This window comes from Myotis yumanensis, unplaced genomic scaffold (assembly GCF_028538775.1).
Source record: "Myotis yumanensis isolate MYYU_CA2020_CCGP unplaced genomic scaffold, mMyoYum1.0.hap1 SCAF_7, whole genome shotgun sequence".
NCBI lineage: Eukaryota > Metazoa > Chordata > Mammalia > Chiroptera > Vespertilionidae > Myotis > Myotis yumanensis.
In genome coordinates, this window is record NW_027223758.1 from 25,749,016 (window position 1) to 25,775,489 (window position 26,474).

Genomic DNA, 26,474 nt, shown 5'->3' on the forward strand with positions numbered 1-26,474 from the left:
ATTATATCTCAATAAAGCTAGGGAAAAAGATCAACCACTCGGTCTTTCTCTCAACACTGTTCTCTTGGCTTCCTTGTTCTCATTGTCTGGGTTCACTCCCACTTCTCTGGCTATATTTTGCTCTTCTTTACTGGCCCCTCTTCTGTGAGTCTCTTTTAAATAGGACCTCCATTTATGCCTCTTTCCATGAAGCATCTAAATTATTTCCAGGGTTTCAATAATATCTTCTGAACTGCAAATGTATCTCTCTAGCCCAACCTCTCTTCCAGTTCTAGATACAGGTGATGATGTTGCTAGTGATGATGATAATGACAATGGTGAAGATGATCATAAGACTTTTCAATGTGCCAGGCACCATTCTACATTCCTTACATATACTAAACCAATTCACTCTTCATCATGGGCCAATTATGACCTTCATTTTTCACATGAAGAAACCAAGGCACTAAGAGATTAAGGAACTTACCAAGGTTATACAGTTAGGAAATAAACCCAGGGTCAGATGTAAATGCTATGTAAACACCTAGAAGGCACCTTAAGTATCTCACAGGCCTCAAACAGCCTGTCTTACTTGAAACTCCTGAATTCTTTCTCTTCCAGTCTTCCCCAAGGTTTACCCACGTCCTCAAACACAAATCTTAAAGAGTCATCTTGCTTTCCCACTCCCACATCTCTCTCACTTCCCCACATTCAATCCATCAGCAAGATGAATCATTTTTGCTTCCTCAATAGATCCTGAACCACTCAATCCTCTGTACTTACTCTCCCGTTAAACCCTCAGAAGTCTGGCCTTGTATGACAGCCTAGCCTACCTGCTTTTCCTGCATGCATTCTGGCTTCCTTCTAAACTCCTCTCCATATGGTAACCGTAGTGATTTTAAAACGCTCCTACTAGGTTACATTGTGCTCTCCTTTAAATATTCTCATTGGCTTCACATTTCACTTAAATTAACACCTAAGTTTCTCACGATGGCCTCCCAAACCCTGCATCATCTAGTTCACACCTGCATGTGCAATCTCATCTTGTTTCACTCTACCCCTCACTCAGTTCACTCTGGTTACACTGTCTTTGTTGTTACTCTTGTGGTCCCTCTGCAAATAAAGTTATTTTTCTATTTCTGTGCATGTCTGGTTCCTCTTTACCCTCTGGGTTCTGATTTCTTTATTACCTCCATATTAGTCTCACTTTTAGTTTCATAATAGCACTGTTCACAAATTATAATCATATTATTGACTGTTTACTTGTTTGTTGTCTATTTCCCACTCTCTTCCTATAAACTCCAATCAGACTATACCCTCTATTAGGGCAGAAACTAAGTGTGTTTTTACCTTTCTGGGTTGTTATAGCCTATACTGTGCCTGGCACATAGTAGGTACACAAAAAGTATTTTTCTTGCTGAGTGGTTGGCTAGATGGGAATATTTTTATGCTTACTCTACATTAGTAGGGAGATGAGCTATCTATCTAGTAGAGCTGGTTTTTGTAATGAGGGCTTGCTTGTGATGGTCAGGGATCATTTTCCTAATGATTTCAACAGGCTCACCTTTGCCACTAGGATGCTGCTGTTGTTGTCTCCGTATTCAGTGTGCTGCAGGAATTTTTAAAACATGTGATACCTGACTATTTAGTTGGGGCACTGCCCTTTTTCCCTTTAGATTGTCAAATAAAGAATGACACTAGCCAACCCAACATCAGCCATCTGGTTGATCAAAATTCCAGAATACCTATTTTTTTGCCAGCTCAAAACATATATATATATATACATATATATATATATATATATATATATATATATATGCTGCAGAATTTTAGTTAATTAGTTTTTGTGTGCCATGAGATGAAAAACGTTGAAAATCACTGACCTACAATAATGCAACAAATGAAAGTGTTTAAAGGATACTGGGTAGCAGTCAATACTAGGGATGACTAAAGAGTAATTTAAATGTCTTTCCTAACTTAATATTATGTGTATCTTGAGTTCAGGTAGTAATCTGGCCACCGGATTTAGAAGAGGAATTATAGGCTATTTTAGTCTCTTGTGGTGGTTACATTTCTAAAATTGTATAACTAACAGCCGCTGCCTCTTGAGAACTATGAAATAAAGAGGACACCAAAATGCTGACCTTCTTGACACTATTCGCAACAACTTCCTTGTGACCCAAGTCATCAAGTTCACTTCCAAATTTGTATTCAGGATGAGCTTCTTCCTCTTGGTCAACTGCATGAAAGACAAAAGAAATATCCATGAAGCCACATTACCACCAAGCAATCAGACCTTCTCCGTCATCATGGGGGGAACATAAGCCCTTTTAGAGGAGAAGGAAGCTAAAAGCAAATGGGAACATTGAAATATGCATTTTTTTTCAAATAAAACTCTCATTAAACTCTTAACAAGGAGCATATCTTGTTATTTGTTCTTTCTCTTGCATCTAGCATGGTATTGGACATGATTAATGCTTAATAATGTATTCTTAAGTGAATGATGATTTCCATCCCGTACACTAACCCTAAAAGTGAAAGCCTCAAAGCCTCAAGAATACCTGTAACTCATAAAAATTATATTTTGATCTTTCATGAGATCTAGAGAAAAAAGAAGACACAAGAAAAGGAAAATACATTTGATAATTTTGAAAAAGGAGACAAAAATGACCACAAGTTATTATGTGACAGAAAAAAAAAAAAAAGAAAGAAACAAGACGAGCTTGGAAGGGCTGTATTGCTCCTGTAGGCCACTTGTCAAACCTGGCTAAGGTTTCAAAGGCTCTGAAGTCATTTCTCAGGCTCATGCTAGGGGAGGAGCTAAAAGTAGGGGCTAAATAAAGTGGGAGCACTCAGTCCATGGCCCAGGAAAGTGACAAGAACTCTGGTACCCACCCAAGTCCATTAGTGGAAAAAGAATCACTCATTAGAAAAAAATTTGATTAAATTTTAACAGAAATCATCACGAGGGATAGTATAGATGTAGGGAAGTAGCTGAGAGGATAGAATAATCCAATTGAATTTCTCTTTAACTCATTGTACGCCATAAGCGTCTATACAGACCTTCCCCAAACGCCATGAGCATCTATAAAAAAAATGTTTTCCCTAAGTGGCAGCCCTGACCAATTTTAAAATCATTTTTTTGTGAGTATTTTCAGCTGAAAATATTCAAGAACACCCGAATTGTGAGCAATATATTTATTTTTATAATATTCATTGTGAATTGATTTTTTAAATTAAATTCAAAATATCGTGGCATGTGGGGAGAGTTTCCGTTTTGGATGGGTGGTAGTTAACTGGTTAATGTCTCACATGCTGGTGTGAGATCTGGATTCCCATGATTCCCTGAAAAGAATTTGCCTAAAACCTAGCCAGAATCCTTGAGGGACCTGTATTGTAGAACAACAGTGAAATAATTTCTGAGTATGGACTCACAAGGGAGGTTAGCAGACCCATAACAATTAGAGCTGTTTTTCAAAAGCATGTTTAAAATGTGCGAAGGAAAAGGCAAGAACAGGAGTAAATGTAAAACGATTGCACTGATTCAAAGATGCATTTCCCACCCCCACAACATTTTAATATAACTGACATTGCAATGTTTCCTTCAATTGATGGTATTTTAAAATTCATAGAAAGCATTTTTCTTTCTTGGTCCAAATAAAATAGTGGTGTCTTTTAACTGATGTTATATTGGTTTTGGAATTTGAGAGACTGCTTAAAGCAAGGTGCTATTTCAGGCAAAGTATGAAGGTGAGGCCCTGGAGACACACACCCTCCTCTTGTGGAACTGATCTTCTGGTGAGGGGATATTCTCGAGGCAGATGATTAAAATCAAAACAAAACAAAAAACAGTAGGTCATATAGGCTTTGGGCAGGAAAAAGAGAATTTGGAAGAGCTAGACTAAGTCTTATGATTTGACTTGTGAAGCCACAGAGTAAGATGTGGATTATATTTCTCCAGATTCTTAGCACAATCGTCTTAATGTGACACTGGGTTTCCATGACCCACAGTCTATAACAAATGATTTTGAAACTTCCCACCATCACTATTAAATTTTCATTTCATGTATCTCTAGTACAGCGGTTCTCAACCTGTGGGTCACGACCCCTGAAAATACATCCTGCATATCAGATATTTACATTATGATTCATAACAGTAGCAAAATTACAGTTATGAAGTAGCAACGAAAATAATTTTATGGTTGGGGGTCACCACAACATGAGGAACTGTATTAAAGGGTTGCGGCATTAGGAAGGTTGAGAGTCTAGTCAAACTTGCCCAGCCAGATATAAATTACTTGAATCCAGGGGTATGTTTCATACAAGTGGTAGAGATTTAATAACTACTTTAAAAGAGTTGTATGAATGAATGTTATCATCTCTTGAGTGTGCAAATATGTACAGACATGTATAGTTCTCATATTTCCCACTGCTTGTCTCACAGTCCTGGGAGTCAGGTGTCCTTCTGAATCTAAATCAGGCTAACCAATGGGCACATGCTTGGACTGAGAGCCTTTTCTATTTTCTACAGCCTCCAAGCAGCCTGCCCCCTTGAACTATGCTTGGTTTCCTCTTGCCTGCTGTGTCCAAGTGTTTAAATTAGAGACTCTAGTCATTTGGGTATAGTAGGATCATACTGTGTGGTCAGGGTAATGACAGCCAACTGGTAGACCAGAACTATGACTATATATTACTGAGGGAACCTAAGAATCAAATATATAACTGGTAAAGCAGAAACCTCTATGCCTTTAAAGAGAAATTCAAATGAATCATTCTATCCTCTCAGCTACTTTCCTACATCTATACTATCCCTCATGATTATTTCTGTTAAAATTTAATCAAAATCTCAAGCATATTTTGAAATAACATGGGAGCCACTAGAGGCATATTTTTGTCTATAAGAATAATTAACATATTCATAAAAGTTGGGAAAGTACCCTTAAGGGTGATAAGTAGAATCACACTGATCGTCATTTTCGATTAATATGTGTGTTCAAAAGTTCTCACATCTTTGACTTTCATCAGTTATATTCTTTCTCCTTAAAACTTTTTTTAACAACCATTTTACATGTTTGAGTTTTCTTTGTATTCCTGTATATTAGAAGGGCAGGATTGTAAGGTACAAAAGGAGATAAGGCAATTCTAGAATCGAATCTCAGTCCCACTGCTTACCAGCTATGGAATCATGTCAAAATGTTGGTGTAACAATGGTAGTTATTTTTTTCTCTCGTTAGTTTATTCCATTATTCTGCAGTTTGTTTTACTGGATTATAGTATCTAGTAATGCCTTCATGTTTTTGAATATCATCCATGAAGTGTAAGCTAAGAAACTGTTTTTGCCTAAGAGTCATCTTTTCAAATTTTAGAAGTATTTGACTGAACTTTTGAAGATAGCTCTTTCAATATTTTATTCTTAAATCTTGTTTAGGTTTATTATTTGCAAAAACTGTGAAATAATATAGTAGACATTATGGTAGACTATTTTCCAAAGACAGCTACTGTAACATCTGCCTTCCCACCTGCTCTTCTACAATGTGACCTTCCTGCGCACCCACCTCCTGGAACCTGGGTGGGTGCTAAGTCTGATTTGATGCATAGCATAGAGAGGAAGTGATGACATCCCAGGTCCAGGTGTAGCTTTTAAATAGTTTAGCAGCTTCTGTTTTCTGCTTCTTGGAAAAAAAACAACAACACAGGACCACTGTGCTGTGAGAAGCCCAAACCACATGGAGAGGCCACATGGGGGTGCTTGGGTCAGCAGGCCCAGCAGAGCTCCCAGCAGACACAGCTGCCAGCCATGTGAGTGAGCCATCTTGGACAACTGGCCCAACTAAACCTTCTGATGACTCCAGCCCCAGATGTCATCTGCGGTCCACTGCATGAGAAACCTCAGGGAGAACTACCAACCTGAGCCCAGATGACCCACAGAACTGAGAAGATAATAGTGTTGTTTTACGCCTCTAAATTTTGGGGTGATGTGTTACACAATAATAGGTAACCATAGCAGGCATTGATCAAATAATATCAGATATCTTTGGCCTTCTAGACCTAACCTGCCTTATAAAGCTTATGAAAGTAAGTCATTCTGACTTTTCTCTGGGAGTGAAATTGAACCCACTGTTTGCATATGCAACATAGACCACAGTTAGAAGTCTTTACTTATTAAGGCAGTGATGGCGAACCTTTTGAGCTCAGCGTGTCAGCATTTTGAAAAACCCTAACTTAACTCTGGTGCTGTGTCACATATAGAAATTTTTTGATATTTGCGCCAAAACCGTTTTGGCTCAGTGGATAGAGCGTCGGCCTGCGAACTGAAAGGCCCCAGGTTCGATTCCGGTCAAGGGCATGTACCTGGGTTGTGGGCACATCCCCAGTAGGAGATGTGCAGGAGGCAGCTGACTGATGTTTCTCTCTCATCGATGTTTCTAACTCTCTATCTCTCTCCCTTCCTCTCTGTAAAAAATCAATAAAATATATTTAAAAAAAGAAATGTTTTGATATTTGCAACCATGGTAAAACAAAGATTTATATTTTTGGTATTTATTTTATATATTTAAATGCCATTTAACAAAGAAAAATCAACCAAAAATGAGTTCGCGTGTCACCTCTGAGACGCGTCATAGGTTCACCATCACTGTACTAAAGGATTATGAATAAGATTAGTTAATTCTTGTATCTTTCAAGTTTTTACCTATAATATTAAACTTTCCTACTCTTGTATTTCAGATGTTTACATAACAAGTATATAAACATAAAACAAGTGTATGTTTATTTTATATATTAGAGGCCTGGTGCACAAAATTCATAAACACTGTGGGGAGAGAAGGGGTCCCCTCAGTTCAGCCTGCACCCTCTTGCAGTCCAGGAGTCCTTGGGGTATGTCCGACTGATGGCTTAGGCCCGCTTCCTGCGGAGGCGTGAGAGGCTCCCAACACCACCATTGTGCTAGCCATCCATGAGCCCGGTTTCTGGCTGAGTGGCGCTCCCCTTGTGGGAGCACACTGACCACCAGGGGGCAGCTCCTGCATTGAGCAGGATGGGGCCAAAACCAGCTCTCTGACATCCCCCGAGGGGTCCCGGATTGCAAGAGGGTGCAGGCCAGGCTGAGGGACCCACCGGTGCACAATTGGGGCCAGGGAGGGACTGTGGGAGGGCTCCAGGGTGTGTCCGGCCCATCTCACTCAGTCCCCATCAGCCGGACCCCAGCAGCAAGCTAACCCTATCAGTCGGAGCATCTGCCCCCTGGTAGTCAGTGCACGTCATAGTGAGCGGTTGAGCGGGCTTAGCATATCATTAGCATATTACGCTTTGATTGGTTTAACGGATTACCGGATGACCGGACACTTAGCATATTAGGCTTTTATGATATAGGATAAATATTTCTAAATTATTTAGCCCAAAGCCACTCTCTAAATCCAAGGCACTGTCTAACCAACAGATACACAGTGCAAGTCCAAATTATTTTGTTAATCAGTTCTCATGCTACATAATGAACAAATAACTTTCTAAACAGTCCACACTTCTCAAGAGGCCCATTAAAACTACATTATGGTTGTTCCCATATGGCCAAAGTAAAACAGAAGCTAATAGCAAATATTCAAATATGTTAAACAAGGCTGCCTTTGTTAAAATTATCTACCTACTTAGATGCAGTGAGCTGGTTATTCGAAGGAATTCGAATTTTAAAACTGCCTTTGAGTTTCCAGTTCATTTTGTGTGTGCATACAAACCAATCATTTACTTGTGGGTCTTTGCTCACATTCCTGTCCTTTTAACTTGCCTTATTATTATCACCATTAACAAGTTTATGTGTTTGTTTATAGGAAGGACTGCAAATATCCTTTTACTCCAACCCCTGCCTCTGATAGCAAGGGCTTTAAAGAGTCTCTGGCTGTGAATTTCTACTGAACAGCTGAGTGAATTGCACAACAGGAAGGGAGATGACTAAGTAACTAAAATCTGGTGCCCAAGAAAACTGAAAGTAACATTATTTGAAAAAATACCCCAAAATACCAAAAGATGAAGTTTGGTGCATGAACATACACCTGACTATTAAGGATTAAAATGTCACATTATATAAAAGAATCCACTGAGACATTCAATGTTTAATTTAAAAAGTACTTTTGTGACATGCAAATGAAAAACAACAACAACACACAACTTACCACTTTCTATTTCCTCCTCATTATCATCCTCTAAGATGCTAACTGGAGCAGCAGATTCTCCAGCTTCCATCATGCTTTTCAAAGCTTCGAGCTGCTCTAGAAGGAGAAGGTGATGGATGTTAAATCACTTATAGAGCCTAGGATTTAAGATTCACATTGAAAGGGAAATAAAAGGGAATGAAATGCATTGTCTAGGCTCCTCTGGGCTATGGCCGTAAGGCCTCTGTCTCACCCAGTCCTGGTGGATGACCTTAAGGAACATGCAACAGCCAGACTCTCCACACATGATGAAGAACATGGGTGAACTGCCCACTTTCCAGAGGCGTGAGAGGGGGGCTCAGTCATTGTGAAGGATTCCTTTCAAGTCTTGATAACAAAAGCCCATGATTGGAGGACAATTCAGGTGAAGTGACAGAAAAGAAACAAGCACATTGAAAATGACCAAACTCCAGGAAAGAGTATTTGCCACAGCTATACCCAGGATTATTACCCTAATACATAAAAAACCCTCAGTAAGTCCGTAAATAAAGACAAAATAATTTTAAAAATGGGAAAAAAGGAGAAATCATAAATGATGATAAAGAAGCTAGTTTTCAAAGACACATAAATAAAAAATTGAAGTATCATTGTCTTCTAGTGTTGAGTACCCAGACTATAAAAATGGCCAACAGCCAGCATTAAGAATAGGGCTGGGAAACAGGCTGTCTCGCATATTATAGTGAGAGTATAACTTGGTACAACTTTTCTGAAAGACAAGATATATCACAGTATAAAATGTGTCTGTGCTTTGACCAACCGATTCTAACTGTACAAACTGATTCCAAGGAGAAGGCTGCACAAATGTACAAAATGAGTATTCAGGCATGTTTATCATTGTTGTTTTCATAGTAATGAAAAATCCATCGACTTGGGACTGGTGAAAGGATTGCATATACCACAATAAATTCTGCATTGTGTTTCATACTAGTACATTAAAATTAAAGTCAGTATGTAGATTTACCTTCTCCTTCTACTAAATGTAAATATACTTGGTTGAATTAAAAATAATTTTTGAAATGAGTACACTTCACATGATCCTAATTTTGTTAAAATGTATGCATATGTCTAAACATGCATGTATGTATGCATCTATAGTATATGTATCTATGTATAAAATATATAATATAGTGTCATTTTATTAGTTTCTTATACTTTTTTGTTGTCTTCACTTTCCAATAGCATCATTGCTTTTGTAATAAAAGAAAACTGTAATTAATACAATTAAAATGCTAATTTCGACTACCTAGGGAAAAAACACAATGCAACCATACAATATTTGATGCTACTAATATATTGAACTAAGAGATTTGTTGAAAGATAATATTCTAGGAAAATACAGGGGGAGATATCTTTGTAAAATCATTTCTCTCTTAGCCTCTCTACATTCACACACACACACACACACACACACACACATACACACATACATTCACACTTTCACATTTACCTAGGATCCCTAGATATGTATGTATCACATGAGCAAAGTGCAAGGAAAACTTTTCAAAAGGAGTTTAGAGCATATAAAATGACAAAATGCTAGTTCCTTATATTTTAATAAATTTGAAAATGCCTCTTCCACTTTCTTCTTATTTCTCCTTGGGATCCCTTCAAATTCTGTTATATGAATATGCTTTTCCCACTGCAGAAACGAACTGATGCAGAAACTAAACTTAAATGAAAATGTGTCAACTTAAATGAAAATATGTAACATCACAACTACACCCTCTCCCCCAAATCCATGGTTTTAAAACATATTGCATTCTGAACAGCTGAATTGTTGAAACACACAAGGTGTGTATGCACCCATCATAGATGCATGTATTTGACTTACTTTGTTCAACCTCAGGTTTCAGCCGTTTATTTTTGATGAGTATTTTTCTTTTGAGGTCATTGGGGGATGGCAAGGGCCTGCCTGGTTCAAGCTACAGAAAAACAGAAAAGGCTGAATTAGTGACAGGTTGTGCTTCTCCATTCTCATTCCCAGTCCAGAATGATCAGAGGACTGTGAATTATTCCACTCATATCCACTAGATGGCACTCAGCACAGTTTTATGATTTCCTTCCCCAGTCCCAGTTAGCCCACCATATCCAACTGTGTCTTGGACTATTGTGGCAAACTTGACCTCCACACCACCTCCAGGGTATGCAGAGCTGCCCCACCTTCCCCCATGGAGCTGGGTCTGACCTGGGGTGGTGTCGGGGGAGGAATTCCTGCCCAAATTCAGGCTTCACCCTTTTTAAATATCTGGTAAAGTGCAAAGAATCATTGTGGCCGCTTAGGTCAGAATTGGCTTTCTCAGCCACAAGGTCTCCCCTGGTCCCTCCAAGTGTTGGATGGCACAGTAAGCCTCTCTGCTCAGTCTGACCCAACCTCTACACTTGGGACTATAGTTTTGTGGGTTCCATAAGGGTAACAAGAATGGAGTGGTCTTAATTACTGAAATCTGACCTCTATTATGGTTTCATTTGCTTGGATTTATGTCTGCAAAGGAAGTTCCCTTTCTTCTATTACCTCTAATCCATATAACTTAGTCATCCATTCCCCCATCCATCCATCTATATACCCACCCACCCACCCACTAACCACCCACTCTTATCCATCCATTCAGGCATCCATTCATTTTCAAAACTAATTTTTATACTACTTAATATGCAAGGCACTATGCATTCCTATGTCTGTGTTTCCTCAAACGAAACACTTTGCTGAAATTCTGCTTTCGGGAAGCCTGTTGTAAACTGGTCCACTCCACAGCACTCTCTCTTGAACCTGGAAATCTCCAATAAATATTTCACACATCATAGGTCACCTTCTTTTTACTTATGTTGTTACATTTGTGTCCTGTGTCCTACACCCCCGCTGTACCCCACAATCGGAAGCTTTTTGGTTCAGGGAGCAAGTCTTACTCCCATTTCTATTACCTATGCTTCTCATAACACCTTTGAGGCATGTGCATATAACTCCACAGAGAACACACTGGTCTTTCCCCCAAAGCAAGCCCCTTAGCCCAATTGGAAAATAAAATAAACAGAGGGCCTAGGTGACAAAAAAGTGAGATAAAAAATCAGGGATATTTCTTAGCTTGAATCAGTTTGAGACTAGGATTAATGCCCCGGTAGTTTATTTGGGAGGCTGCCCCAGGACACTCCAAGAGGAGTAGGAAAGTGATAAAAAGGAGACAGGCAGCCAATCAAGACTGTGTTCTCAGACAAGTTATCGCTCTGGGCGACTGGACAGCGGCCCTGCTGGGGAACCCTGGGGAATGGTGGGAAACATGTGCTCGGAGTTATCCCTTCTGAAGAGTGAGGGAGCATGGGGTGGGGGTGTTAATTCTCTGGCACTTCTGGCCTGTCTTTCACCCGTGGACAGAGCAGGCTCCTGTGACCAGAGCTCTCCCTGGGAGAAAAGCTGCAGGCTGGAAGTCAGCTGAAAGGCAGGCCAGTACGCAGAGAAATAGGACACAGCTCATGGACATGCACAGGGCACCTGCAGCTGTGACTTCAGTAAACTGAAGAGAATCAGGGGGTGGGTGCAAAGGATACAATATCCGTGTCTCCTGCATATTTTTTCTGCTCCCCCAGATCGCTTCTGAAAAAAACCCTCATTGTTTAACCACTGGATGTGTTTGCTCACAGGTAACATGAAGCACCTTCCTTCATGTCAGCCATTGTCATGTTCTACTGCCACCTCATGCTACCATGTTTGGGCCCATCAGCTGCTTATCAAGAGTGGATTAATCCCACTTCTATGAATAGATCCAAAGAAATCAGAAATATCAATCAGAAAGGATATATGCACCCCTATGTTCATAGCAGCACAATTTACAATAGCTAAGATTTGGAAACAGCCTAAGTGCCCATCAGCAGACGAGTGGATTAAAAAACTGTGGTACATCTACACAATGGAATACTACACTGCTGTAAAAAAGAAGAAACTTTTACCATTTGCAACAGCATGGATGAACCTGGAGAGCATTACGCTAAGCTAAATAAGCCAGTTGGAGAAAGATAAATATCACATGATCTCATTCATTTGTGGGATATAATGAACAACATAAACTGATGAACAAAAATAGATCCAGAGACAGAGAAGCAACAAAAAGACCATCAAACCTCAGAGGGAAAGCAGGGGAGTGTTGGGGGGGGGGGGGGGGATGGTGGTAAGAGATCAACCAAAGGACTTGTATGTATGCATATTAGCATAACCAATGGACCCAGACACTGGGATGGTGGGGGCTTGTCCTGGGGGGTGGGAGTGGCCAGGGAGGGGTCGATGAGGGAAAAAGAAGACATATGTAATACTTTAAACAATAAAGAAAAGAAAAGAAAAAAAAAAGAATGGAGCAAACTTTTATTACTGTGCTTGGTTTCATACTTTGTGCATTAGCTGTCTTGCTACTCATATGATCTGTGACAATGGATTTTAACCAGGGGGTTATGGATCTTTGTAAAAGTGTGATAAACTCCCGGGATGTTTATATTAAAAAAATTGTATGCAGTTACAATGAGGTCACAGACCCTACAAAACCTATGGATGGTCCACAGGTTAACAATTCTTTGTTTGATGAAGAAATTAGCAGGTATAAAAATGAAATGCAAAAGAAGTACATAAAACATTGTCCAAGTATTTATTTTGGAGTTGAGAACTTGAACTTCAGTCTTCTATGACTTCAATCTGTGAACTTCCTGTAGCAACAGGTTCCCATGGGTGCTGAATCCTGGGTGTACATTTGATTCACCTGAAGAGCTTTTTTTTTAAAAAAATAAAAAAACCACCATGCTCAGGCCCGACCTGGATCAATTAAATCAGGATCCCTGAGTGGGGCCCTGGCAAAGGTATTTTTAGCAGTTACCCCAGGTGGTCCTAACATAAAACTAGAGTTGAGCATGACTGCTGAGTCTACCCATGGTAAGCAAACTGCGGCTCTCGAGCCACATGCGGCTCTTTGGCCCCTTGAGTGTGGCTCTTCCTAAGCCTTAGGAGTACCCTAATTAAGTTAATAGCAATGTACCTACCTATATAGTTTAAGTTGAAAAAATTTGGCTCTCAAAAGAAATTTCAATCGTTGTACTGTTGATATTTGGCTCTGTTGACTAATGAGTTTGCCGACCACTGGTCTAGACCCTTGGCCAGTGGGCACTTTATAAAATTTTAGGACCGAGATCACAGAAACCAAAGGATCCCCAAGATCTGAATTAAATGGAACCCAAGGTTTATGTTTCTTTCTACACATCTCTCTAAAGCACAATGAAAGCTTTCTGTACCAACAAATTTAAATAAAAATGAAGATCTTCAGCATTAGTCCGTCAGAACTACTTGACCCCTTAGAAATGAATTTCAAAACAAATTCATTCATGTTAGAAATATGGTTAGCTAAAAATACATACTGGATGTGATTCAAGTGCTTGTTTCAACAGGAGATCCCCAAATAGATCTTCGCAATATTTGGACATCTTGTACTGTTGATATTTGCTGAAAAGAAAAAAATGGCATTTGTAAATTCAAACATCCATTAACTGTCCAAGAAGAAGAAACACTCATTCCTAGGCAATTAAAAACTTCCACTCCACAAAATGCATGACTGTCTTCTTGATGTTCACTGTTATATACCACAAACTTTAACCAGTGTCTTAAAAAAAAAAAAGATTCCACCCCTGCACTAAGAGCCGAAAAACAGAATTAAAAATATGTCTTTCAAATTCATGAAGTCTGATTTCAAATATATTGCCAAGTCTTCCAACTCAATGTAACTTTGGGCACGGTGCCCTGATATCTGCCCTTTTGCTTAGAGAAAGCATCTCTAGAACACATTAAGATGACTTAGTTTTGTTTATTCTTTTTTTGGAGGTGAGGAACAGTAGTAGATTGGGGTTTTCTTTCGTTTAGCTTTTTTTTTTTTAATCACAAAAGACTGATTATGTGTTGCATAAGACCAAACAAACTATTCGATTATTTAAAAAGATGTAGAGCTGGAGTGGAGATGGGGATTAGGAAATAACCCTTAGAGATTTGGAGTAGGATGTATCACTATACCTGCAGTGATTTTCAAAGGAGAGAATTACAGGATATTCAGATGTGACAAATGCCGTTTCCTTGATGGCTTGAATAACATCCTTTGAAAATAAAAGAGTGTTAATGAGAGAGAAGAGCAAAAAAAGTTAAGGAACCTGAAACCAATCAGAGACTATTAATTTGAGCTTTTCAGAAAGTCAATTCTGGCACTTCAGGTCTGGAGAACCCATTTACCTCGGTACCTCTACAGGTTGAATTCCCCACAGAGAGACCCAGATGAAGTTAAGGGTTAGTGATAATCTTCTTCACAACCATCTTTTCCTTCTCCAAAATTATGGTGCTATTAACAGAAGACAGTTCACCTACATGGCAGGCTAGTTCCTGGATCAATAATCTGCCTAGACAGGTTCCAAGGTCACCTGGTGGAGTGGTGAGCTTTGGGCACAGCCATTTTCACAACAGACCACTATTCTGCTCCTCTCGCTTGAGGAGAAATGAGATGATAACACCCTATGAACTGCTGGAAGTCTTTATTGATTTTCTCTGCATCTGGGAATCAGTCTGTGGCTACATTTCATTAATTTGATGAAGACTCCTGTGAACTGATGTGACATTTACAGTATCCCTTGTTCCCTATTAGCCTGGTGAAGGGGAGGCGGGGAGTTAAGCAGCATGTGAGGTTAAACAGGGAGGTGCTCTGGATGCCCCTCTCGGAACTGAGGGCTTTGTCACTTGAAACTACTTTGAAAGAACTGAGCATGTCCCCACCATGATCTCTGGTAACAGACGGCTGCCTCACTCTCTGCTTAGCTTCAGAAAGCATGGCTGCAAACCAATGCTTCTAGAAACAGAGCATCATATTCAGTAAATATCCCCGACTTCATTAACCACAGGGCAAGTCCCGTCATTTAGTTAATTGGAAAAATCTATAATAATAAAAGGGCAATATGCTAATTAGACTGGGCGTTTTCCGGATGTCCTTCCAGACGTCCTTCCTGATGAAGCCGGGGCTGGAGGGAAGCCAGCCCAGGTCCCGGGTGTCTGTGGGCGGCTTGAGGGAAGCCAACCCAGGCCCCCGGTGCCTGCGGGTGGCCGGAGGAGGGAAGCAGTCTGGGTCCTGGGTGCCTGCCAGTGGCTGGAGGAGGGGAGCCAACCAGGGCCTCAGGTGCCAGCCAGGGCCTCAGGTGCCTGCCGGCAGTCGTAGGAGGGAAGCTCGGGTCCCGGGTGCTGGAGGGAAGCTGGTGCCAGCAGCTGGGGGAATTTCGTGCATCGGGCCTCTAGTATTATATAATAGTTATCTGGGGAAGTCCATTTGAAATGAAAATGCCCTAGGTTGGATAATCCTGGAGTATTTTATTGAGTACCCTTATGGCCAAGGTGGTCCTTTAGTTATTTTTGCTTAAAGATTCTTCCCAGGTGAACTGTCTGCGACCTTGACTGTCCACTTGAGCTGACGAAAGAATTATGCCTTGAGGAAAGTCCTGGCTCTATCCATGGGTTCTCCTTTGCTCACCTCCAAGCGGAGGGGGTAGGGCCTTCTTTTCGGCTAAGCTTCCTTTCTAGGGTCCTTATTTCTTAAAGGGTCATCAACGCTTTGTGTCTGTGCAGACCCATGGCTTCCCACTTGAATATGCTCTTGGTACTTCTCAGGGAGCATACTGCTGAATTCATTGTTGCTCAAAACTCACCAACATCTTGGCTAAGAGAAATGACATGCATGGAGTGTTATGAGTATAGAACCTAGGCATCTGTTTTTAAAAACACCCCTGGTAATTTTCCACAAGTAGGCAGGGTTGACAACCACTGCTCCAGATGTTGCAATAACTATTCTGAGTTACAACAAAATGACAGAGAGCCATGAACCTGACATACTGGCCAACCACAGAATTACATTTTTACTTGTCTTTTGGCAGGATATCATTGGAACACAGTGAGGAACGCTCTAAGACAAGCATGTCAATCTCAAAGGCTAAGATGGGCCAAGTAAACAAGGTTTAAGTTTATGCGGGTCACAAAAAACCAAAAACTTCAATTTTCATAAAAATGTAGGTTTATTTCAATAGAGACATGCTGAATAGAAAGGGCTGAAATAAATGAGTAATTGTTAACATAAAATAATAGAACATAAATTAATAGAATATTAATATTAATATTTTTCTTGAACATTAACTTACCAGACACTGAATAACTGCACAAATTAATAAGCGTAATGCAAATAAATCTATTTTTCTTATTCTCCAAAAGCGAAATATTTCCTATTGCGCACACCAAACAAGTCTTGGCAATCAGCTGCTAAAATATTTGCTGTAAGTATTAGTGGAGAGAACTGGTGCGCCTGCGCTTAAGGTGCGTAAGGGAAATGAAGGCAACACAATTATAGTAATCAGTCATTAGCGAACGTTGTAGTTCATTATTAATAATTATGTTAACAGGATATTATAAAAATCAAGTTACGAAATTTTTATTAAAGCATTTCTTACATACCGTTATATTGGCTGGGTTGCAAAAATATTCGTTGTGGGGTGGCCCATGGGCCGTGAGTTTGACATGCTTGCTCTAAGAAACCCACCTTCAAATCATACATAAAGGTCACCAAAAGGCCATTTTGAGATGCCTTTTTGTAAAACTGTAGATTCCCCACTATGAGATCCTCAGGGGGAAATCTCCCCTCTGGTGCCAGGACTGGGAATAACTGCTTCTTTGGATCCACTGCTCTGTCTGTATTTTACAAGTCTTGTAAATTATCGTGTTGTTCTCCTTCCACAGAATTCTAGAAAGTTTGGAGCCCAATTTGTGCTATGGTTTTAGTTTATAGAACTTCCTGACAAGCATTTATAAACTCTGATCTCACTATCTTATTTTCTTACCCTTTTAGACACTATTTATAATCCATTTTGTTTTCTGTATTCTATTTATCTTTTTATGCCACTTTGAAGTTCTTCAGGAATAATGCAAAGTAAGCAAGCAAAAAAAAAAAAAAAAAAAGGAAGAATAGATAAAATCAAAGACTTTTTAAGTTAAGTAGAACCAGGGAAACTCTGCCAGAGAAACCTCATTCTAAGCACTTTCAGCAATTGAAAACAGGAAACGTAACATGAAAGAGACACTAAGTAGAAAAAACATTTTTCTTCTTTCTCCTCAAAACTGGAAGAAAGGAATATGAAGGTAAAATGCCTGAGAAAACAAATATTTTGTTGTTTTCTTTCCAAGCTACTTATTTTCACAAGAAACAGGAAAGGCTACGGCTAGGAAATTTTAAAACTTACCTTAAAAAGGATATCTGTACACATTGCTTTTCCATGAGTGATTATCGGTTCTTGGTCTTCACCTTTTCCATCCCAACAGTCAAGTTCGACACATCTAGCAACACAGTGAAATTACAATATTGGACCCTACTGATAAAAGTGTGTGTAAAAATTAAAAGATGCCAAAATAACTTGTTTTCTTATAGAAGTAGAAAATGGAATGAATTGACAGGATTATTTCTTGGAGTATGCAAGTTAAAATCACATTATTCTCCTTATCAGTTTGGTGTTAACAAAAGTGTCTGAGATTGAAAGACACTTCAGAGTGATAACTGGTTGCAGTGCGGTTCTGTATGAAATTCTAGTTTTGACAAAGCTACTATAAAAGACAATTTGGGGACAACTGGGGAAATTTGAATATGGGCTGTATTTTAGATGAAGTTAAAGAATAATGTTTACATTTTGTTAGGTGGGATGCTGCTGCTTTGACTATACGAGAAAATGTTCTCATTATTTCAGCAGCTCATACTCAAGTATTCAGAGACAGAAATTCTGATACTGTTAATTTCTGTTAAAATATTTCCATACTAAAAAAAAAAAAAACAAGTTAAGGAAATAAGATATTGGCTATTGAGAACCAAGAAAAAAAATCATAATTTCTTATTTTTCACTTTTAGCATTTTTATCATATTTTAAGCCCCATTTGCCAATTTCTATAAAAGAAAAAAAATTTTCAATAATCTTTATTCTCAGAGTATGAAATTTTAGAACTTTAACATTAATGTTAAATTTGCAAGTGCCTGTGACCAACTGGAAACAGCATGACTTCCTAAAACATGTATTTTTGGGGGGATAAATTTACAGTAGAAAATATCTTTTGACCCACAGGACAACTCTAGACCTTTGTGGAACAGATATTGTCCTCCCTTTCCCAAGGTTAAATGACCACCATAATCCATTTGAGAGAAGGACCAATGTCCATTTCACTCTGAGTACTTTCTTCTGTTGTTTCAGAGAAAAGTAAAAGGGTGTCATATACAAATGCAGCTGTCCTGAGTGTCTGACCTGCAGCCAGCCAGGAGAACCTGTCTGTACATTTCCACCGAAGACTTCCCGCCGAACTGTCGGCCAGTGAGATAGGTGTTGTGGGAAGAACTGATGAAGTAGTGAGCCAGAGGATGGTCCATTTCTTGGTAAAGTTCTAAACGATCTAGGAAGACGGGGGCGTTTTCATCTGACATCAGATATCTGCAAAATCCATCACTGGATATAAGGCCTAGGGGAGAGAAGAATATCTTACAGACGTGTGGCTTTGCCAGACACACATCTCACATGTTACTCATGGAAGGTGAAGCAGCTCAACAGGAGTAAAACCTTCCTCACAATCTCTTTCTCAGGAACCTTCATTACTCAGTTCTTGAACAAAATAACACAGTTGCACATTATAAGTAACCTAGTGCATTGCACAAAGAGGTGGTGTCCTGCTTCTATGTGCACGGTGGCAGGGCACACAGTCCCCTGAGTTCAGAGGCACAGCTCCAGGAGCTGTGGTGACCAGGGGCCAAGGGGACCTCGGTCGATTTCTGCCTCTGCCACTCACTCATGATGCTCCCGGGTCTCGGCTTCCTCTTCTGTCAAATGGGGGAAGTACTGGCTACCCCTCTTTCCAGGACTGTCAGGAATGGCACATGAGAATATGAATAGGGGGCGCTCTAAAAAAGTGGAAGGCGTTCAACTATATGGCACTGTTGTTCTCACCAGGCTGGAGAAGGCCTCTCTCGATTTAAACAATTCAGTTTTCCCATTTTATCAAAAATGCAGGGTATGGAACTAGTGAGAAGAGTTTGCAATTGTCTTTGAAATGTGGCCCCAAGAGCCTCTGTTCCTTTCAGTCACGCCTTTCTGACACAGGGACAGGACTCCTGGTAACTACAGGAGTGGCGATCAATATTTCTGCGTCTTCTCCTATCCTATCAACCGTTGACAGCTTCAGCTTTTTGTGTTTATTTAAACATTTAAAAGTTACAAACTGATTTCGAGCTTACGGAGAAGCTTTGTCAGATCTAAATTTTTTAAAGAAATGCATGATTATGGATGCCTTTATGGTGTCCTGTGTGGCCCCCCCTCAGTTCCATTCAATTTCATCTTTCTACTCCAATGTATACATCTACTACCCTAGTTTTTGTGTTTAATATTCCCAAGGTGGTTTTGCAACTTTACTACAAATGCATTTATCCAAACATTAGGGAGTTTTAAATATTTAAAAATTTATATGAAAGATATCCCACCCCTGGTTTTTGCAACTTGCTAGTTATACTCTATATTTTCTTAGGATTTTTCCAGTTAATGTAGTAGTTTTTGTTCATTTATTTTTCACTGAATAATGTATAGTATGTACAGTATAATGTATAGTAGTCCACATATAAATATGCCACAATTTATTGTTCATTATTCTGTTGATGAATATTTACATTATTTCTAATTAGAATTAAAAATTCTACCATAAAAGTGTGCCCCCACCTCCTGGGCACATATATTTAGTCTCAGAGCAAGACCTCTTCAAAGCACTGGGATAAATGCAGTGATAGAAAAAATACACAAGCCCCACCTTCATAAAACTCATATAGTATGGGCATGAGAACAAATATATTAACAAATAAATAAAAGTATAATATAATGTCAAGAAAGTGCTAGAAGGAAATAGAAACCAGGAAATGGAAGTGATCAAAAATGACCAAGATGCTGTGTTAGATATGTGGCCAAAAAAAAGCCGTTCTGAGGAGGTCATGTTTATGCATGGGGAGCAAGCCACATGCACACCTGGCAGAAGGTTCAGCAAGTGCAAAGGTCTTTGCAGGAGTGTATGACAAAGGGAAAAGTTGGTGGAAATGAGGTTGCAGAGACAGTCAAAGGCTACATCAGTTGGACTAAATACTTTGGAATTTTATTCTAAGTGTGCTGAAGAGTCTTTGGAGGGTTTTGAAGAGTGGAATAACACGATCAGATTTGGTTTGGAAAGATTTACTCTGGCCGCTGTGTGGAACATAAATTGTAGGGCACTGAGTAGAAAGGAGAAGACTGGTTAGAAGTCAACTGGCATTGTCCAGGGAGAGATGATGTAGGCTCAGAAAGTCTGGTAAATGTGTAGATGATGAGAACCTATTTGTTTGGATTTTATTTTGCATACAGAACTTGCAGATTCTGCTGATAAATGAGAAGTGATATGAAAGAACAAAACAATTTGAGGATGATTCCAAGAGTTTTGGCTTGAAGAGCTGGGTGAATAATAGTACCAGTTTCTAGGCCGGGAAAGGAACAGGTCTGTGGATGAGAAGAACTGAAACATGATGGATATATGTTTTCAAAATGCCCATGTAACATTCAAGTGGAGAGTTCTACTACAGGCCTGTAGACCTTAGGAGTGGGGAGTTTAATCAGAAAGTCATGTGTGTGTAGAAGAAACTTAAAGCCATTGGGGTGGCTGAGCTCTTCGAAAGAGTGAGTGTAAATGAGCAGAGATCCAGGGACTGAACTTGGGCCACTCTAATGTCAGAGCTGGGAAATATAAGAGAAAATCTCTAGGGTCCGTACATGGAAGTGGAAAGGCTGAGCGGTAGGGGAGGTCTATTTTCACTGTACTACTGCCAAAATATTCATCAAGATGGCTGTTTGTACCAATTTATGTCCCCAACAGAAATTTATTCAGAATGCCTTTTGTACCACATTCTCATCCATACTTGATAATGACAGATTTTAACATTTCCATCATCAGTGAAATGATGAAACTGTGCTTTTCTGATGTGATAATCTCATAGATGTTTAGGGCCTGAAAGGACTTTAGAAAGAATCAACGATACACCTCTATCACAACATCTATCATACTGCTGAGGAACTGCTCGTTCTTCTTCAGCAGATCTCAACTGCCTTATTCAGCTTTGGATTCCCAGCATTCAGCACAGAGCTTGGTACCAAGTCAACTGTTCACAAACTTTAAGGAGTGAAGGTGGGGGGAGAAAAACTAGTCAAATGACTGCATGAACGCCACCATCTTATAAGCAGGGAAACCAAGGTCCAGAAATATTATTCCTTGCTCAATTTCACACAGTAAAATTGAGCCACTCTCCTTTTCACTTTAATAAAATGCAAGGTAGAATAAATTACAATTCTCAGAGTATTAATAAGAGAGGTAAGTCATAAAGCAGTCTTGCTGAATATAGGTATTTGAGGCCCTAGCAGAGAGTATAAATATAGGACTACAACCAAGGGAAAACTCAAGTGGACTTGAAAAATAATCAGGGATGAGGTCACGCATCATGATGGGCCAGACATGCATATAAACAGGTTCTATGTGGGTCCAGAGAATATGTGAACCTTTTGGCCACGTTCACTGAGACACACAATCAATTGAATCCCTGTTCTAAAGAGGAGGAAACTGTAGCCATGATACTCATGAGCACATGGGACCAACGGAACTTGAACCTAGATCTCCCTTCTCTCCATTGAGACAAGGTCGGAAACACTAGCTCAGTTATCTCAATCGCTCCCTGTCCAGTTATATTAGCATCATCCCTCCCCTTATTTGCAGGGGTTTCCCATTGCTATTGAACCAATCTGAAATTTTCTCTCCACGCCTTTCCTTTGTCAAATATTGGAATGGACAACACATTGTTTCTAAAGTTTTATTGAAGGGGGCAAAAGTTCAAAATCCCCACCAATTTGCTAAATTGATTCCTACTAGAGGTCAAATGAAGGGTGAGAAGGCTTCTCAAATAATGTATTCAATGTCCTAGGCTTGGCAAAACAAAAGGAAGAAAAAGAAGGTGTAAATTTTTATAAGAAATTGAGTTCTTTTCAAAGATTTGCAAACGAGATTGTATTTGGCATTTTTACATGTAAGTATTACGTAATACAAGCATTATACAATATAAGAAAGAACATGGGGGAATACCACTGTAATGTGTTGCATATATTCTTGCTTTTGTTAAATAAAGAAAACTCTTTTTTCACTTTTATTACCTTTTTTCTTCAAGTCTTCATCAGGCTCATACATCTCAATGATCTGCATTGCCCTTTTAGCATCATAAAATGGGAATAAAATTTCATTGAGTCGAGGATCTCGTTGATGCTATGATGAGAAAATAACTCCATTTAGGTTAACATTTCTTGCCTTTATGGTGTTACACAACTCAAGCATGTAATATCTAAAACAATATATATTTACAATGTCATATTTATAGTTACAAAGATAGGATTTCACTGTCTTCCTTTCTTTCTCCCTAAAATATACTTTAAAAAACTCCAAATTTGGAAGTACTTGACTGGTTCACCTCACTGAACTAAATCAAACCAAATCCTGCAAAGTGCTCAATTTTGGAGAATACAGAAATTGTTTTTCCTTCAGAAACTGAAGGCTATGTAATATGCTGTGCATGTCAGCTGTGCTGTCCATTTGTTTCCATCCCACAGGTAAGACATTTGGCATAAATGTCTATAAAAAGTGAGGTCAAAAATTTTTTAAAGAAAAGAAAATAATGAAAGCACAAATAAAAATAAAAAAAACCTCCAAAATAGTTCAAATAGGTAATATACTACTTAAAGTGCCAAAACAAAAACAATAATGAAATCCCCTAAGACAGGCAAATATCATTTCATTTTTAGGTCAATAAAAGATTTCATGGGCACTCTGAAAACTTTGTTTTCTTGAGGAAATATTCATCAAAATGAACCAATTTTACTGATGATGAAAATTAATCAGCACAAGGATATTTACAAGCTATAAACAATATGAAAATCTGTATTTAAATATCAGTAGTTCAGAAAGTCTATGAAATCTAACTCAGTTTGGCCTGAGGACATTGTCTGGGCAGAAAAGTACATGAACGACTAAGGTACTTAGGAGGGTGGTGATGTCATGCTTTTCCAGTCACCACTTGGATGCTCATGGTGGTACATGAGGCACCAGGAGCAATGCTATTCCTGCAGTCTGTCAGTCTACCTTCACCGCAGTGATGCAACAAGTTCAAATCACTGTAGCTGAGTATGTGTGTGTCTGTGGGTGTGTCTGTGTGTCTGTCTGCCTGTCTGTATATACCTGGAAGCAATGTGCCCATTAAATTTCCTTATTGTTCACTGCAACCCCTGGTCATCCACCAAATAAGTAAATAAAGCAAACTTCAATGGAATAATGGCAGGCAAGCAGATGGGAGCAAAACCTGCTCAATAGGTAGGACTTTAGCAACGACTCTTTACCCAAATATATGCACAGACTTTGGAAAAACACTATTGGAAAGGTAGTCAAGAAACAATGGTTACAAGTTCATATGGATTTCCCTTCCCCATTTATTTTGAAGTGGTAATTTGAAAAGGGGGTTACACAGAATGAATGCCTTCGGCCAATAGGACATTTGCTGTACTTTCCTAAAGTACTTGTAGCCTAGGCTGTTCCGGTCCTCCCATCTCCCTACCGAGTTAAGGAATTGATATCTTTTTTGTCAATTTATCCCGATGAAGCATGCTTCTGCTGCCACCTAAGGAATCACAGCTCACAACAGCTCGCATCCATGCATATGCAAGAGCAGAAACTGTCACATCAAAAACAGGCCTTGAGACCACAGAGAACGAAAGTCACGGGTGTGCAGAGAGACTGTGAGGTGGGCCGTGGAGTGCCAGGCAGGGAAGGCATGGGACCTGGTTTAGGAAATGGATGCCATCATGCAAGTCTACAGCTCGCTATTCTAGGAAATGACAAGCACCACCCTCTGGTGATAATACATTGTTTAAAAAACAAACCAACAAACGAAGAAGAAACTCTCTCTAGGCACATTCCTTCTCCTGCCCATCTCTGTAAATAACCCCACGAAAGAAGATGGATGCCGTTTTAGGTAAAAGGTCCTTTTAGGCCCCACTGCAGTTATCTGCAAGGCTGGCCACTATATTTCTCTTCCTTACTAAAATCAAGTCTTTTGATTTAAAGATTATGCTCAATGGTAAATATTCTGCACTCATGGAGATGATGGGGCAAATCCATATAAATCAAAGAGTGAAAGGAAGAAGAGATTCAACTAAAGGGAAGAGAAGAGAGAGAGTTAGGGAGAGGAGAGGGAATCCAGACATTCTTATGTGCTGTTTACATACACATGCACATATTCTAATGCGGTGTTACCAATAGTGTGATCTGTAAATGGCAACAATGGTACCACCCTCAGTTGGGAGTTTGTTAGAAATGCGAATTCTGGGGCCCCGCCCAGTCCCGCCAAATCTGATTCTGGGGAGAGGGGGGACCTGTGAATCTGTTTTTTAACCAGCCTTTCAGGTGATTCTGATGGGCTTCAATTTAAGATGTAAAGGTATATCTTTTAACATATTTGGATATCATTTTTTAAAAAGTACCTAAGTTCTACAAGGATAGAAGAATGCTAAATGTTGGAGATGTCCTCCCAACTAAACCCCATTACAATTTTGTCCCAGGGCATAATTACTAGCACATCCTGCCTATCAGAAGCGACGACCAGGAAAACCAAGTCCTAAGATGGATGTGTCATCATCCCCTACTCTACATTACTTGCAAATAATCAAAATGAGACCGGGAATTGCATTTGTTTTTGCATCTGCTCCATCAGATAACATACACTTTTGCTTCCCCTAAAATCTCCACCTTTCAAAAAGGAAGTACGATTCAATGTGGAGAATCCAAAGGCAAGGAAACAAATGCTAAGACTTGCATTAGAGTCACAAAACTATCGTTTTTTGATGGAAAAAAGGAAACAAAGAGGAGGAAGCGCATTTCTCGGTGATCTCAGAGCAATAAAGTCGCAGAAGAGTCCCATGCGGACATAAGCACAGGGAGACAAACGCTTCTCAGCTCTAAGGGACGGACTACTGGTTTTCAGGTGGGGCTCAGTGAAGCAGGGTATCCAGGACATTCACCCCAGATGCCCAGAGCCTTGCAAAATGAGATCCTAACCAGCTTCCAGAAAATAGGTCATAGAAGGTGCCCAAGTGAATGAAGCATAAATGGACATGGCTTCATCACTATGTCCTTATTCTTCTTCCTGAGAAAAGGCATCGCTGGCTTCAATCCAAGCAGCACTGGGAGATAGATGTTGGCGTAAATACAATTCAAAAGAGACATAAAGGAAATAAAGGAATAACTGGCAAGGGCAGGCTACCTTGTAAAACTATGTAACTCCTTCTCTCTCTTTGTCTATACCATAAAGAATAAAGAGCCCAGCCAGTGTTGCTCAGTGGCTGAGCCTCGACCTATGAACCAGGAGGTCATGGTTCGATTCCTAGTCAGGGCACATGCCTAGGTTGCAGGCTCGGTCCCTAGTGGGGGATGTGCAGGAGGCAGCCCATCAGTGGTTCTCTCTCTCCCTCTCCCTTCCTCTCTGAAATCAATTATATGTATATAAAATAAAGATATTGTCAATGGAAAGAGATAAGAGATCTTGGTCCTTTCTTACATTCCTTCAACTGAAAAGCAAATAAAAAATAAAATTTCAAAATTAGGTTTAGCCCTAATATGATGATATACTGTGTTTAACGCAGGGGAAAGAATACCAGCATCAAGAAAATAAAGCTAATTTCTTCTTATTATGGAGGCGTCAGATCTTTTTCTTCTCTTTCTTATTTTAATCTTTCTCTCCTGCTCTCCCTGCATCTCTCAATTCTGCAGACCCTCAGTTGTTATCAACTTCATAAGAAGTGAAATAAAGGATGAAGGTAAAACCAAAATCAATTTAGCTTCTCATTAGGCTAAATCTTCACAGGGAGAGGTAAAACTAACAGGAGCCTGGAGATCTTAATTAGTGCACCCACATCCAGAGAGCCCAGTTGACAGCAGTATCTGACCAGATGGCAGTTCCTAATAAGTGCCACCCTAGCTCTCCTAGAAGCTAGTTTGCTAGTTTCATAATATAGGCAAAGGAAGTTTTCTTTAGTCTACTGGAAAGAAATAAGAAACATAGCTGCGGCCTGGCCAGTGTTGCTCAGTGGTCGAGTGTTGACCTATGAACCAGAAGGTCAAGGTTCGATTCC

General features: G+C 39.6%; 1 protein-coding gene across 7 annotated transcripts in view; it reads right to left on the minus strand.

Moving 5' to 3' along the window:
- Nucleotides 1-26,474, minus strand: part of PLCB4 (phospholipase C beta 4) — a 387,002-nt gene that overhangs the window by 49,851 nt on the left and 310,677 nt on the right. For all 7 annotated transcript variants that reach the window (XR_011472111.1, XM_070419922.1, XM_070419919.1 and 4 more), the window contains 8 exons: nucleotides 22,455-22,563; nucleotides 18,504-18,714; nucleotides 17,460-17,553; nucleotides 14,215-14,294; nucleotides 13,569-13,653; nucleotides 10,015-10,105; nucleotides 8,145-8,240; nucleotides 2,124-2,218 (listed from right to left, as the gene is read on the minus strand). Coding sequence is in view for 6 of the 7 variants with exons in the window: in XM_070419922.1 (XP_070276023.1) it covers nucleotides 2,124-2,218; nucleotides 8,145-8,240; nucleotides 10,015-10,105; nucleotides 13,569-13,653; nucleotides 14,215-14,294; nucleotides 17,460-17,553; nucleotides 18,504-18,714; nucleotides 22,455-22,563 (861 nt within the window). In the remaining variant the exon portion in view is untranslated. The remainder of the gene's footprint in view (nucleotides 1-2,123; nucleotides 2,219-8,144; nucleotides 8,241-10,014; nucleotides 10,106-13,568; nucleotides 13,654-14,214; nucleotides 14,295-17,459; nucleotides 17,554-18,503; nucleotides 18,715-22,454; nucleotides 22,564-26,474) is intronic.